General features: G+C 45.1%; 1 protein-coding gene across 2 annotated transcripts in view; it reads left to right on the forward strand.

The window, feature by feature from the left end:
• Window positions 1-328: 328 nt before the first annotated feature.
• Window positions 329-16,970, forward strand: part of LOC121005330 (zinc finger protein 2 homolog) — a 28,909-nt gene continuing 12,267 nt past the window's right edge. Inside the window, exons 1-4 of one of the 2 annotated variants that reach the window (XM_040437993.1) lie at window positions 329-442; window positions 580-665; window positions 2,631-2,804; window positions 2,882-3,005. In XM_040437993.1, the coding sequence (XP_040293927.1) occupies window positions 588-665; window positions 2,631-2,804; window positions 2,882-3,005 (376 nt within the window). In that variant the 5' untranslated portion in view covers window positions 329-442; window positions 580-587. Of the gene's footprint in view, window positions 666-2,630; window positions 2,805-2,881; window positions 3,006-16,970 lie in introns of both variants that reach the window. The other variant, XM_040437992.1, reaches the window with a different exon arrangement.

The raw sequence follows: 16,970 nt of genomic DNA on the forward strand, positions 1-16,970 counted from the left end.
TAGCACTAACCTGCCTTCAGCCCCTCCAAGAAAGTGCCATGTAAACTACATCATTTCCCCTGTCTTCAGTCCCTCCAGCATACAGTAAAATGTTAATATCACCCCCTTCTCACATAGTCTCCAGTACAAAGATCATTCCTCCTCCTTTCAGCCGCCGCACAAAGGCCCCCAAGTAAAAATAACAACCCTTGCTCCCATCCGTACAGCGACCTGCAGCATCTGCTCCACTCTCCAACCACCTGCTCTGAAGATTCTCGGGCAAATCCTAAAGGCCCCGCCCCATGGATGACCAGACCCCGCCTCTTCCCATGACGTCATACCTACCAGGAGCGACTCCATTCTATTCGCTACAGTCCAGACTCGTTGGCCAGTTATACAGAACAGAAAGAAGACAGAGGCTGGCGGGTTACAGCGGGAAAGACGCAAGCGGTTTGCTGATTTGGTGTGTACTGGAGCGGAGAAGTTTATGCATGTTATTAAGAAGTTATGAATTCTCAAGGACAGGCGGCGAATTTTTCAGTCTCAGTGAAAAGAATACAGCTGCAATATGTGTCCATATCGCCTATGTCTTCCCCATAGGTCTGAGCATGGCTGAAGATTGGAGACACACGACTAACCGAATGCTAAACCTTACCCTGGAAATTATCTACCTGCTGACTGGAGAGGTGAGATATTCCTTGAATGATATCCCATGAGCCTCCTATACATGGCTGCAGAGAGATTCTGGGAATGATATCCCATGAGCCTCCTATACATGGCTGCAGAGAGATTCTGGGAATGATATCCCATGGAATCAGTATACATGGCTGCAGAGAGATTCTGGGAATGATATCCCATGGGCTCAGTATACATGGCTGCAGAGAGATTCTGGAATGATATCCCATGGGCTCAGTATACATGGCTGCAGAGAGATTCTGGAATGATATCCCATGGGCTCAGTATACATGGCTGCAGAGAGATTCTGGGAATGATATCCCATGGGCTCAGTATACATGGCTGCAGAGAGATTCTGGGAATGATATCCCATGGGCTCAGTATACATGGCTGCAGAGAGATTCTGGGAATGATATCCCATGGGCTCAGTATACATGGCTGCAGAGAGATTCTGGGAATGATATCCCATGGGCTCAGTATACATGGCTGCAGAGAGATTCTGGGAATGATATCCCATGGGCTCAGTATACATGGCTGCAGAGAGATTCTGGGAATGATATCCCATGGGCTCAGTATACATGGCTGCAGAGAGATTCTGGGAATGATATCCCATGGGCTCAGTATACATGGCTGCAGAGAGATTCTGGGAATGATATCCCATGGGCTCAGTATACATGGCTGCAGAGAGATTCTGGGAATGATATCCCATGGGCTCAGTATACATGGCTGCAGAGAGATTCTGGGAATGATATCCCATGGGCTCAGTATACATGGCTGCAGAGAGATTCTGGGAATGATATCCCATGGGCTCAGTATACATGGCTGCAGAGAGATTCTGGGAATGATATCCCATGGAATCAGTATACATGGCTGCAGAGAGATTCTGGAATGATATCCCATGAGCCTCCTATACATGGCTGCAGAGAGATTCTGGGAATGATATCCCATGGAATCAGTATACATGGCTGCAGAGAGATTCTGGGAATGATATCCCATGGAATCAGTATACATGGCTGCAGAGAGATTCTGGGAATGATATCCCATGGGCTCAGTATACATGGCTGCAGAGAGATTCTGGAATGATATCCCATGGGCTCAGTATACATGGCTGCAGAGAGATTCTGGGAATGATATCCCATGGGCTCAGTATACATGGCTGCAGAGAGATTCTGGAATGATATCCCATGGGCTCAGTATATATGGCTGCAGAGAGATTCTGGAATGATATCCCATGGGCTCAGTATATATGGCTGCAGAGAGATTCTGGGAATGATATCCCATGGGCTCAGTATACATGGCTGCAGAGAGATTCTGGAAATGATATCCCATGGGCTCAGTATACATGGCTGCAGAGAGATTCTGGGAATGATATCCCATGGGCTCAGTATACATGGCTAGAGAGAGATTCTGGAAATAAAGCAAGCTTGATTGCGTGTCAGATCTCCCAGGTGCCCTGTCCGTACAGCTGGTCCTTTCTCTACTCCCAGGTGCCACCACAGACAATGGTCTGATTCCAATTATCACTGGGAGCAGAGGGGTGAGCTGGGATGGGCATAGCTGAGTTGCCAAATTTATGGAATAATGGTCTTGTTTGCTGTCTGTACAGGAGGATAGTGTAGCATGAGGGCTGTACGAAGGGCTGGGCGTATGTACTTGTATAAAGGGGGTCTACTCTGGGGTCTGTATTTTTAGTTTGATGGCCTGGTGTATGAATTGTTTTTGCCTAGGGAGCCTGGTTTTGTTTATCCATTTTGGGATGTCTGAAAAGGGATCATATATACAACTTGTGATTTACATGCCACAGGTTTGGGGCATGTTCTGTATAAGGGGGTGGGGGTGAGTATAGGTAAAAAAAATATGCACTTTAAAGTGTCTTTGTTCAAGTATACTGGATTTCCTTTTCTAAAAGTTACCAAATATGGAATAAAGTCACCCAGCATCTGGTATCATAAACCTTAGTCTTTCTTCTATTTTAGGAATATGGCCCTAAGTGTAGTGATCCTGTGAATCACAGCAGGCTGCCTTGTTTGTCAGAAGGTTGGAGCACTGAGATCCCCATTATAAATCCTCACTCACAGATCCATGGGAGGAACAGTGGGCAGAAGATCCTTGAACTCGCCAAGAAGATCATTGAGCTGCTGACTGGAGAGGTGAGGAATTGATGGACATTATATGGTAACACCAAGAGTCAGTGTTTGGATAGTGATTATATGATTATCTTTGTCAGGTTTCTGTAAGGTATCAGGATGTTACTGTCTATTTCTCCAAGGAGGAGTGGGAGTATGTAGAAGGTCACAAGGATCTATACAAGGATGCCATGAAGGATAACCACAAGCCCTACCTGTTATCAGGTGAGAGGTTTAAACAGCCATGTTTATGTAAAGTATTCTTTATTGTATATTTCCCTTTTTCATCTTCTATCTGAAGCCATATGGGATTGTAGATGTAGAGTCCATCAAATACACTTTACTTTCAGCAAAGATGGGTGGTTTGGCACTAGCAAAGTACTAAAGACAAAAAGTTGTGTCCATAAAATTGAGTCTCTAGGTAACTGAAATTATATAGCAGGAGACCTCTAAAGTGAGGTGTTAACATGAATCCATGCATTCTTAGAGAAATCTAAGGAACAATAAAAAGGGATATGATAGCCACAAGTAATTAAAGAGGTTCTGCAGGCTTTTAATATTGATGACCTATCCTCAGGAAGGGTCATCAATATCAGATCGGCGGGAGTCCGACACCCTGCTGATCAGCTGTATGAGGAGATGGAGCGCGAAGTGCGCACGTGCCATCTATCTTGCTGCTGATGTCTATGGCATAGCAGCAGCAAGCAGGAAGAGAGAAGGGAGACGGCTGATATACCGGTGGCAACGATATACAGCGGTATTAAGAAATAGCGATATGACGATATTTGATAACGTCATAGGAGCGGTCACATGTGCGCTGACCGCCTCTAAATCTGGGTCTGGCTGTCTGCATCGTGATATGCATACCGTGCATAACATATTACTTCCTGCCCCTGGCTTCTCAATTCTATATTCAGGTATCCGCCCACCGACGTCTGATGTCGGAATCAGATATTGGCCGAGCACAGGAGCGAGGCGGGCAAAGTCATTCAGCAGTCAGTGTCCAAGCCAAGGTGGGAGAAGAGGAGTGAGAGACCCTAACGGTCCGGGTGTCATAAATAAAGGTTGTACTGTCTGTCTATGTCTTCTGCGGCCCTGGCCCTGCCTGCAAGCTGCACTGCACATGGTGATCTCTCATAGCAAATTGTTGTCCCATAAAGTATGGGCAGTATAGTTCCTGATTCCAGACAGTATGAAGTAAAAAAAAAAAAAAAAAAAAACATTTTTATTTATAAAAAAATACCAAATTTGCCAAACATTTGAAAAAATTAGCAAATTTCTAAGTTTCAATTTCTCTACTTCTATAATACATAGTAATACCTCCAAAAATAGTTATTACTTTACATTCCCCCTATGTCTACTTCATGTTAGGATCATTTTGGGAATGACATTTTATTTTTGGGGGATGTTACAAGGCTTAGAAGTTTAGAATTAAATCTTGGAATTTCTCAGAAATTTTCTAAAACCAACTTTTTAAGGACCAGTTCAGGTCTGAAGTCACTTTGTGAGGCTTACATAATAGAAACCACCCAAAAATGACCCCATTCTAGAAACTACACCCCTCAAGGTATTCAAAACGGATTTTACAAACGTTGTTAACCCTTTAGGTGTTCCACAAGAATTAATGGAAAATAGAGATCCAATTTCAAAATTTAACTTTTTTGGCAGATTTTCCATTTTAATATTTTTTTTCCAGTTACAAAGCAAGGGTTAACAGCCAAACAAAACTCAATATTTATGGCCCTTATTCTGTAGTTTACAAGAAACTTTTGGGGGTCTAATCCTTTACAATGCATTCCAATATTTCTGCATTGGAATGCATTGGCTGTATGAGTAATACAGTGTGTATTACACATACAGCTTCCGGCCTGTGAGATCCAGGGGGCTGGATCTCACAGGCTCGTCACAGGAAGGTAGCGCCGATGCCTCAGGATGGCATCGCGCTGCCTTCCATGCCATCGGGTCCCCCCTACAGCCCCACGGGGACCCGATGGCACTGCTGCCGCGCCATAAAATGCCGCAAACCGCCCCTGCGCATTGACCCAAGGTGCCTGCTCAATGATTTGAGCAGGCACCCTGTTCCGATCACCGCTGGGCGGCAGTGATCGGAAATACACATGACGTACCAGTATGTCATGTGTCCTTAAGTACCGGGACAACATGCCGTACCGGTACGTCATGTGTCCGGAACAGGTTAAAAGGGAGCATGGGAGGCATCTACTTCTTCATTCAGACCGAGTATAACTTCTACATGTACGGCCCGGTCTCTTGTAGTTTGGCTCTCTGAACTAGATTATCAATTGAAAAACATCTCCCAGGGAAGAGATTTTAGCATCCTTGCCAACTATAAAAAAAGCAGCTGACTTCTTGGCGGACGCCTCAGCTGATTCTGTTAGACTGGCAGCCAGATCTGCCGCTTTGTCTAACTCTGCCCGTAGAGCACTCTGGCTAAAAAATTGGGTTGGCGTTTTCCCTTCAACCCAATGTGGTGTCCCTTGTGAAGGGGAGTACCTTTTTGGACCAACTCTGGATGACTTATTAGATAAAGCTGCCGATAAAAAGAGAAAATTTCTGGGGTTTCAGAGTTCCTTCTCCTCCAAAAATAGGTTTAACCGTCTCTCCTCCTCCGGCCAGCCCTGTCAGCATTTCAAAAATCGTGCGCCTGTGTTGATTTGGCGCAGGCGCTCTGAGATAAGGAGGCTCGGCTCCTCAGCACCCCCTCAGTGCGCCTGCGCCGATGACTTCACCGAAAGAGAAGACGTCATCGGCGCAGGCGCACTGAGGGAGTGCTGAGGAGGCGAGCCTCCTTATCTCAGAGCGCCTGCGCCGAATCAACACAGGCGCGCGATTTTTGAAATGCTGGCCGGAGGAGGAGATCGCGGCTGGCCCTGTCAATCAACAAGAGGAGGGGGCGGTTTTCTGTGGCTGCTACCAGCAAGTAGACGCCCTACTTGCTGGTAGAAAGGTAATTAGCATATTATAAAAGTAAGTTTTTAGCAAAATCTACTGAACGAAAATTATTAATAACATAAGGTATAGCAAAATCGCATGATAGGGATTATAAGTACACAAAAAAAAAATAATCTGTTTAGTGGGATGACAGAAGCCCTTTAAGTTTTTTGTCCAGAGAAAATACCGCAGCATGCTGCAGATTTCTCTCCGGCCAAAAATCCTGAACACTTGCCGGAATGCGGCATTAATTTCCATTCAAATGTATGAGTGCCGGATCCGGCATTTAAATTTTCGCATTGACTGATACATTCTTCCGGTCCGCTTATGCGCAGACCTTTAAATCTGTGAAAAAAATAAATACCGGATCCGTTTTTTCAGATGACAACCGTAAAGACGAATCCGGTATTGCAATGCATTTGTCACACGCATCCGCATCCAGATCCATCTGACAAATGCATTCGTTTGCGTCCGGATTGCCGGCGACGGAACTGCCTGCCAGAATCCTCTGCCGCAAGTGTGAAAGTACCCTAAAATTTGTCAAAAAATAAGTTTTAGTGGCAGTAGCAAGGGCGGAAGGCGAGGGGTTTTACTCTCCCCTGTTTTTAGTGAAAAAAACGGATGGGTCTTTCAGGACAATAATAAACCTAAAGAAATTGAACCGGTTCCTTCAGATAAAAAAGTTCAAAATGGAAACTATAAAATCAATCTCAAAGATGCATATTATCACGTTCCAATCTTTCCAGGGCATCAAAAATTCCTAAGGGTCGCAGTGAGAATAGGTGGTCAGTTACGACATTTTAAGTTTCAGGCTCCCTTGTTTGGCCTGTCCATGGCTCCGAGAGTATTTACAAAAATAATTGCAGAAATGGCAGCTCATATAAGGGAGAAAATATTTCATACTATATCTGGACGATTTTCTGATGGTAGGGGGAACAGAAGAAGCCTGCGGAGCAGCAGTGCCAGAAATTCTGGACAAATTGGGCTGGATTTTAAATCTGGAAAAATCAAGACCTTATCCCACCAGAAGACAGTCTTTTTTGGGACTGATATTAGATTCCTCCTGCCAGAGATGTTTTCTGCCACAGGAAAAAGTAATCCTTATCCAGAAGAAAGTCAAGGATCTGATCAGAAACCCGATAATCACAATGAGGAATGGAATGTCTATTCTGTGGTCCCTCACATCATGCATTCCTGCAGTAAGATGGGCGCAACTCCACTTAAGGGGTCTCCAGTGGGAAATCCTGTCATTCTGGGAGAAGAACGACTCCCTAGATGCAAAGATAACAATATCGAACCACACTCTCCAGAGCTTGACGTGGTGGTTGGAGAGGAAGAATTTGATTCAGGGAGTCCCATGGAAACTGGAAGACCTGATATGTTTAACTACAGATGCAAGCCCCTAGGGGTGGGGTGCTCATATTCAGGAAATCTCCCTTCAGAGTCATTGGAGGGATATCCAGGAAAGGGGATCCTCCAACATAAAAGAGCTAACTGCTGTACGCCTAGCGATGAGTTCTGTCCTTCCAAGAATAAGTAGAAAAGACCTTAGGATTATGACGGACAACAAAACAGTAGTCTCGTATCTGAACAAGCAGGGAGGCACAAGGTGCAAAATTCTAAAGCAGGAAGCCCAGAGAATCTTCTTATTGGCAGAGAAAGGGTGTGCATCGATCTCAGCAGTACATATCAGAGGCGTGGAAAATGTACAGGCAGACTTTCTGAGTCGCCATTTTTTTCTCTCAGGGCGAATGGACTCTAGACCAATCTATTTTCAAAAAAATAACGGCCCTCTGGGGACAGCCAGACATCGACCTCTTGGCTACTTACCAGAACAGGAAGGTCCAGAGATTCTTCTCCCTAGATCCGGCAGGATCCCCTTGTGGGATAGATGCCTTCCTCCAGAACTGGAATTTTCCCCTAGCCTATGCTTTTCCTCCTCTCCCCTTGATTCCTTGTGTCTTAAAGAAAATCAGGGAAGATGGGGCGAGGGTTATCCTCATTGCCCTGTATTGGCCGAAAAGGTCTTGGTTCACGTGGCTCCGGATCATGTCGGTCTCGGACCCTTGGGTTCTTCCAGAGATCTGGAGCCTATTGACCCAAGGTCCAGTTTTTCACCCGGACATTAAAAAAATCTCCATTTAACGGCCTGGAACTTGAAAGGTACTTGCTAGGTAGGAAGGGATTCTCTGACACTCTACCCTTCTTAAGAGTAGGAAAAAAGTAACAGTGGATATTTATGCTACAGTTTGGCAAAAGTTCTTGGACTTTGCTCAGATCCAAGTTAATGACATCTCCTCTTCTGCTCCAATTCATTTAATAATAGAGTTCCTTGAGAAGGGACTAGATCTAGGACTAGCAGGTAGTACCTTTAAAAGTACAGGTTTCGGCCCTCTCAGCTTTGTTTGACCAGGACATAGCAGGGTCCGCAATGGTGTCCAGGTTCTTTAGAGCAGTGGCCAGATCCACCCCAACAACTTCCAATAGACCTCCTCCTTGGGATTTAAGCATAGTTTAAGGCCCTAACTCAGCCTCCATTTGAACCTTTAGAGTCCATCTCCATTAAGTGTCTCACATTGAAGTTATGTCTTCTAATAGCTTTAACATCTGCTTGTAGGATTAATGAAATTCAGGCTATTTCCATAAGTCCTCCATATACGACTATTTTAGAAGATAAAGTTTTGATACGCCCAGATCCAGGTTTTCTTCCAAAAGTCGTTTCCAAATTTCATAGGTCCCAGGAAATTGTTCTTCCTACACTGTTTAAAAGATCTTCAGTCTTTGTACTCTTTCAAGGAGTGAATAAGGTTAAGGGGCCACCAAAAGTTCTATTGCTAGGTGGCTAGTTTCTGCCATATCTTTGTCTAAGGCCTCTTTCACACTTGCGTTGTCCGGATCCGGCGTGTACTCCACTTGCCGGAATTACACGCCGGATCCGGAAAAACGCAAGTGTACTGAAAGCATTTGACGACGGATCCGTCTTGAAAATGCTTTCAGTGTTACTATGGCAGCCAGGACGCTATTAAAGTCCTGGTTGCCATAGTAGGAGCGGGGAAGCGGTATACTTACAGTCCGCGCGGCTCCCGGGGCGCTCCAGAATGACGTCAGAGCGCCCCATGCGCATGGATGACGTGCCATGCGATCACGTGATCCCTGCGCTTGGGGCGCCCTGACGTCACTCTGGAGCGCCCCGGGAGCCGCACGGACGGTAAGTATGCTGCTCCCCCGCTCCCCACTACACTTTACCATGGCTGCCAGGACTTTAGCGTCCCGGCAGCCATGGTAACCATTCAGAAAAAGCTAAACGTCGGATCCGGCAATGCGCCGAAACGACGTTTAGCTTAAGTCCGGATCAATGCCTTTCAATGGGCATTAATTCCGGATCCGGCCTTGCGGCAAGTCTTCAGGATTTTTGGCCGGAGCAAAAAGCGCAGCATGCTGCGGTATTTTCTCCGGCCAAAAAACGTTCCGTTCCGGAACTGAAGACCTCCTGATGCATCCTGAATGGATTTCACTCCATTCAGAATGCATTAGGATACAACTGATCAGGATTCTTCCGGCATAGAGCCCCGATGACGGAACTCTATGCCGGAAGAAGAGAACGCAGGTGTGAAAGAGCCCTTATCTTGCATCCGGGTTGTCTCCTGCGTTGGGTTTTAAAGGGATTCTGTCACCTTGTTTTAGCTTATAGAGCTGCGGACATGCACGGCTAGATCGCCACTAGCATGTCCGCAATATACCTGTCCCATAACGCTGTGTCCTTTTATTGTGTTTAAAAAATTATTTTATAGATATGTTGGGCTCCTTCACAGGGGACGTGGCTGGGCTCCAAGAAGGTTAGTATAGCTCCTTACCAGGGTCATTTTACATATCTATAAAATCATTTTTTAAGCATAATAAAAGGACACAGCTTTATGGGACAGGTATATTGCGGACATGCTAGTGGCGATCTAGCCATGCATGTCTGGAGCTCTATAAGCTAAAACAAGGTGACAGAATCCCTTTAATCACCTCAGCTCCCCTAGTTTAAACCCCCTTAATGACCAGACCACTTTTTACAATTCTGCACTACACTACTTTCACGGTTTATTGCTCGGTCATACAACTTACCACCCAAATTAATTTTACCTCCTTTTCTTCTCACTAATAGAGCTTTCATTTGATGGTATTTCATTGCTGCTGACATTTTAACTTTTTTTGATATTAATCAAAATTGACCGTAATTTTTGCCCAAAAAATTCATTTTTCACTTTCTGTTGTAAAAATTTTCAAATAAAACTACATTTCTATATAAATTTTTCTCTAAATTTATTGTTCTATATGTCTTTGATAAAAAAAAATGCAATAAGTGTATATTAATTGGTTTGTGTAAAAGTTATGGCGTTTACAAACTATATGGTGCAAAAAAATTAATTTACGCACTTTGACTTTCTGAGCACCTGTCATGTTTCCTGAGGTTCTACAATGCCCAGACAGTAGAAACACCCCACAAATGACCCCATTTTGGAAAGTAGACACCCTAAGGTATTCGCTGATGGGCATAATGAGTTCATGGAAGTTTTTATTTTTTGTCACAAGTTAGCGGAAAATGATTTTTTATATTTTTTTTTTCTTACAAAGTCTCATATTCCACTAACTTGTGACAAAAAATAAAATTTTACATGAACTCGCCATGCCCCTCACGAAATACCTTGGGGTGTCTTCTTTCCAAAATGGGGTCACTTGTGGGGTATTTATACTGCCCTGGCATTTTAGGGGACCTAAAGCGTGAGAAGTAGTTTGGAATCCAAATGTGTAAAAAATGCCCTGTGAAATCGTCAAGGTACTCATTGGAATTTGGGCCCCTTTGCGCACCTAGGCTGCAAAAAAGTGTCACACGTGGTATCGCCGTACTCGAGAGAAGTAGGGCAATGTGTTTTGGGGTGTATTTTTACATATACCCATGCTGGGTGAAATAAATATCTCTGTAAAAGACAACTTTTCCCATTTTTTTTATTTTTTTATACGAAGTTGTCATTTTACAGAGATATTTCTCTCACCCAGCATGGGTATATGTAAAAATACACCCCAAAGCACATTGCCCTACTTCTCCTGAGTATGGCGATACCACATGTGTGACACTTTTTTTTTTGCAGCCTAGGTGCGCAAAGGGGCCCAAATTCCAATGAGTACCTTTTAGGAGGGCATTTTTAGACATTTGGATTCCAGACTTCTTCTCACGCTTTAGGGCCCCTAAAATGCCAGGGCAGTATAAATACCCCACATGTGACCCCATTTTGGAAAGAAGACACCCCAAGGTATTCCGTGAGGGGCATGGCGAGTTCATAGATTATTTTTTTTGGCACAAGTTAGCGGAAATTGATTTATTTTTTTAGTTTTTTTTTCACAAAGTCTCCCTTTCCGCTAACTTGAGACAAAAAGTTCAATCTTTCATGGACTCAATATGCCCCTCAGCGAATACCTTGAGGTGTCTTCTTTCCAAAATGGGGTCATTTGTGGGGTGTTTGTACTGCCCTGGCATTTGAGGGTCTCCACAATCATTACATGTATGGCCAGCATTAGGAGTTTCTGCTATTCTCCTTATATTGAGTATACGGGTAATGAGATTTTTTTTCCGTTCAGCCTCTGGGCTGAAAGAAAAAATGAACGGCACAGATTTCTTCATTCGCATCGATCAATGTGGATGAAAAAATCTCTGCCAAAAAAAAGGAGGGGAAAGGCGTCTGCCAGGACATAGGAGCTCCGCCCAACATCCAAAACCACTCATCTCGTATGCCCTGGCAAACCCGATTTCTCCATTCACGTTAATCGATGTGAATGAATAAATCATTGCCAGAATTTTTTTTATTTTTTTTTTATAAAAAAATGTTTGCCAAAGCTTATGAACACCGCCCCTCAGCTCATAAGCCTCGGCAAACGTATCTTTTTTACTGCATAGGAGAAATCTCGTCTTGCAGCGCCGCATACACCGTCTTTGTGTAATCTGACAGCAGCGCAACGCTTCTGTCACAATGCACACCAGTGCTGCAGCTGGTTGATCGTTTGGTCCACCTAGAAGGTAAAAAAAAAAAACAGGCCGCAACGCAATAAATTTATTAACATTAACTTTATATAACATTTGAACAGAACATTAACTTTTATAAACTTTATTGAACTTTTGGAACATTAACTTTTTTGCTTACCTGTGATTTTTTATTTTTTTTGATCTCTTCCTGAAATTTGAGGAAGGATCTTGTTCTCCCAGCCTTACTGTAGAGAACAAAACTATTGTACATAGCCAATTGAATTAGGTATACAGACACCTTCTTATACCAGCATCTGGTCCTGCGGGAGAGTAAATAAGGAGCCAACATCTGGTCATTGAAGTCCACCCCTCCCATGAGCAAATTATAGTCGTGGACCGAGAGGAGCTTTTCAATGACACTGGTTGCCAGTTCAATTTGGATTGTCGTGTCTGCGTGAATGGAGGAGAGCATGTAAACGTCACGCTTGTCTCTCCATTTCACCGCGAGCAGTTCTTCGTTACACAAGGCAGCCCTCTCCCCCCCTTGCAAGACGGGTGCTAACGAGCCGTTGAGGGATGCCCCGGCGACTAGGTTGCGCGGTGCCACAGCAGCCAATCTGTTCTAGGAACAAATGCCTGAAGAGGGGCACACTTGTGTAGAAATTGTCCACATAAAGGTGGTACCCCTTGCCAAATAAGGGTGACACCAAGTCCCAGACTGTCTTCCCACTGCTCCCCAGGTAGTCAGGGCAACCGACCGGCTCCAGGGTCTGATCTTTACCCTCATAGACACAAAATATGTGCGTATAGCCTGTGGCCCTTTCACAGAGCTTATACAATTTGACCCCATACCAGGGACTCGTCTATGCAGATGTTTTGCTCAGGGGTATACAAATCTGCAAATTTGGTGTTAAAGTGGTCTATGCGGGGCCGAATTTTGTGGAGCCGGTCAAAAGCTGGGTGGCCTCTGGGACGAGAGGTGCTGTTATCACTAAAGTGCAGGAAACGCAGGATGGTCTCAAATCGTGTCCTGGACATAGCAGCAGAGAACATGGGCATGTGATGAATTGGGTTCGTGGACCAATATGACCTCAATTCATGCTTTTTTGTCAGGCCCAAGTTGAGGAGAAAGCCCAGAAAAGTCTTAAGTTCGGAAAATTGGACGGGTTTCCAGACTGGGCATAAAAGCTTCCCGTTGGCGGCTATAAATTGAGTGACATACCGGTTTGTTTCTGCCACGACTAAGTCAAAGAGCTCCGCAGTGAAGAACAGCTCAAAAAACCCCAGTGCCGATCCAATCTGAGCTGTCTCAACCCGAACACCAGACTGGGCGGTGAAAGGGGGGAAGTACTGATGCGGCTGAAGTTGGGGGGCTGCCAATCAGGGTTTGCCAGCACTTCAGGGACTCTAGGGGCTCTACGGGCCTGTCTGTGCGGTGGCTGCGACGGGGGAACTACTGCACGTGCCACCGTACCAGCTTCAACTGCCCTTCTGGTGCTCGCCACTTCACCATGTTCTACGGCAATGCTGGTACTAGGTCCAGGATGGGTTTCGCTGCTGGTGTATGCCTCACCACGTAATCCGACAGCGCCAGCCCCACTCTGCTGCCCTTGAAGCGGATCCTGCGCAACCTGTGGTCTAGCAACATGGGGCTGGGTACGCCTGGTGGTATCAGGGACCTCAACCTCATCGTCCGAACTTTGGGTCAGACTGCCACTGCTTTCTACAGGTTCGTATTCTGACCCGCTGGATTAGTCAGATGAGGGTTCCCATTCCTCATCCGACTGGGTCAGAATCCTGTAGGCCTCTTCAGAAGAATACCCCCTGTTTGACATTTGGACTACTAAATTTAGGGGTATTCCCTGAGACTACCCAAGAAAAAAAGCAAGCCTGTCTTACAAATGGGAGGCTAGCGAAGTACAGGAAGCCGCTGCGATTGATAAAAAATATCAAAACTGATTTTTTTTTTATCGGCGCAGCGCTTGTGTAGTGATTGTGCAGTGATAAAAAAATAATAATAATTTTTTTGTCACTGGGGCGGGCGTGGGTAAACGCACGTGTGGGAGACCGATTAGGCCTGATCGGGCAAACACTGCGTTTTGGGTGGAGGGCGAGCTAAGGTGACACATACTATTATAGATCCGACTGTGATCAGTTCTGATCACTTACAGATACTATAAAAGTACCAATCCTGATTTGCGTATCGATAATCAGCGAATCAGTGACTGCTGTGCGGTGGGCTGGGCACTAACCGACGCTAACTACCTACCAAAGGGGCCTAAACTAACCTAAACCGAACAGTCAATACTGGTGGGAAAAAAAAGTGACAGTTTACACTGATCACTTTTTTCCCTTTCACTAGTGATTGACAGGGGTGATCAAGGGGTTAATTGGGGTGATGGGGGGGGGGTGATCTGGGGCTAAATATGTAGTGCTTGGTGTACTCACTGTGATTTGTGCTCTCTGCTGGGACCAACCGACGAAAAGGATCCAGCAGAGAGCACAGAAGCCATTTAACACATTATATTTATGAATATAATGTGTTATGTGGCTTTTGGTTCGTTTATTTAAGTCACCAACCTGCCAGCGCTGATCATTGGCTGGCAGGCTGGTGACCAACTCCTTCTGCGCCTTTTGCCGACCCACACTGCGCATGTACGGGCCGAATATGTGCGTCATCTCGCGTCTTGCGAGATGACACGTAGATGCGTCAAGGAGGAATAACCCGGCCGCCCGCAGGACTCATCCCTGCGTTAGGCGGTCGGGAGGTGGTTAAAGGGAGTCTGTCATCAAAGTTTCACCTTTTTAACCCTTCCCATAGCTTTCTAGCAGCCGTAAAGTTAATAAAAACATTACCTTTATGAGCAATCCTGGACTTATAAAACCGGCAAAAAACAACTTAGTAGCATATGCAAATGAGGGCTCACAAGTTCCATGGGGCGGGGTTACCCTCGTAGGTGCCCAGCTAGCTCAGCCTTAGGCCTAGTTCACGAACGTATGTCTTTTTCAGTGTTTTGCGGTTCGTTTTTCACGGGTCCGTTGTTGCGTATGGCATATACAGTATACAGTAATTACATAGAAAAAATTGGGCTAGGCATAAAATTTTCAATAGATGGTTCAGCAAAAACGGAACGGATACGAAAGACATACGGATGCATTTCCGTATGTGTTCCGTTTTTTTTTTGCGGACCCAATGACTTGAATAGAGCCTCGGAACGTGATTTGCGGGCAATAATAGGACATGTTCTATCTTTCAACGGAAATACGGAAACGGAATGCATACGGAGTACATTCCGTTTTTTTTTGCGGAACCTTTGAAATGAATGGTTCCGTATACGGAACACAAAAAAACAGCCCGTACACCTGCAAAAAAAAAACGTTCGTGTGAACTAGGCCTTATTGTGGCTTCCCCCGCCCATTCTTTCCCTCTGCCCGCCCATTCTTTCCCTCTGCCCGCCCATTCTTTCCCTCTGCCCGCCCATCCTTTCCCTCTGACCGCCCATCGACTTCCGTCGGCCGGCGCATGCGCACTCCGATGCCCATTCCTTGTAAGGCATCACAGTAATTAATGCGCATGCGCCGGCTTCGCACAGTTAGCCGGCGCATGCGCATTAATTACTGTGATGCCGTACAAGAAATGGGCATCGCAGTGCGCATGCGCCGGCCGACGGACTGAGTGCGCAGGCGCGGGATCTCGGCGAAACAAGAAGTAGGTAGATGAGCGGTCAGAGGGAAAGAATGGGCGGGGGAAGCGAAGATAAGGCTGAGCTAGCTGGGCACCTACGAGGGTAACGCCGCCCCTGGGGACTTGCGAGCCCTCATTTGCATATGCTACTAAGTTGTTTTTTGCCGGTTTTATAAGTCCAGGATTGCTCATAAATGTAACGTTTTTATTAACTGTACGGCTGCTAGAAAGCTATGGGAAGGGTTAAAAAGGTGAAACTTTGACAGACTCCCTTTAAGGCACATTCTACCTTGACATAAAGATCCTCTGTTCCCATGGAGGATATTTGCAGAGCAGCCACCTGGTTTTCTCCTTCAACCTTTTTTAAACACTATCGGCTTGATTTGAACACCTCCCCTTCGGGGTTTTCCTTTGGGGAAAAGGTGCTTCTTTCTACTCTCCCACCCTGATTTTTCCTCTAGTATATCTCTCGTGGTGCTGTCATGGGCAAAGGGAAAAATGATGATTACTTACCGGTAATTCTATTTTCCAGAGACCATCACAGCAACCTTGTATTCCCTCCCTGCTGTTTTTTTCTGGTTCTCTTATACTCACACGGGTGTAGCATTAATAAAAAAAAATAATAATAATAATAAAAAATTGATATTAAGTGAAAATTATTGTCTATCTAACATTATGTTGGCTGACTGCCTCCGATGCTTGGATATCACACTGAATTGGGAGGAGATTGTCCGCCCTTTTATTCTGCAGTTTTCATGTCTGTGCGGGCAGATCCTTCGTCTCATGGTGCTGTCATGGGCTCTGGAAGATCAAATTACCGGTAAGTAATCATAATTTTTCTGTAAAATTCCCCCCCCCCCCCCCCCCAAACAAAAAACAGCTGTGGGCCACTATGGGGGCATTATTTAAACCATGGGGGAAATTATTTAAGATGGGGCCCCACATTGGCGGCGTTATTAAAGCTGGGGGCGGTAAAAAAATGTCCTACACTATGAGGGACATTATTTAAGTTGGGGGCGGTAAAACAATTCATACAATATGGGAGACATTATTTTACCGGGGGCCTACGTAGGGGCATTATTAAAGCTGGGGGCAGCAAAAAAAAAAAATCCTACACTATGGGGGACATTATTTTAGCTGGGGGCCTAACATCCTGTGGGTGTTTTCAGAAGGGTGGGTCTAGAAATAACTGCCAATCAAATTCATCCATTTTTCATGTCATTTTTAACAGACGTGAAAAACTAATGCAAAACTGACATTAAAACTGAACATATGGCCAGAAAATGGATGCACACATTGATACAAAATGGCCATGAAAAACTGACCGTGTGTCGTGTGCATGTAATGCACACATTGATGCAAAATGGCCATGAAAAACTGACCGTGTGTCGTGTGCATGTAGCCTCACTGAGGTCAGAAAAATGCCATGTAAGGTGCTAAATGAAATGTAAGGTGCTAAATGAAGTCTCAAATCGATGTAGAAGCGAAACCAAAACATAAATGATGTAATCGGAGCTGTTAAAATGTACGCTGGAGCTCAGATAAGTGGTTG

The sequence above is a fragment of the Bufo bufo genome, chromosome 6 (genome assembly GCF_905171765.1).
Source record: "Bufo bufo chromosome 6, aBufBuf1.1, whole genome shotgun sequence".
Lineage (NCBI taxonomy): Eukaryota > Metazoa > Chordata > Amphibia > Anura > Bufonidae > Bufo > Bufo bufo.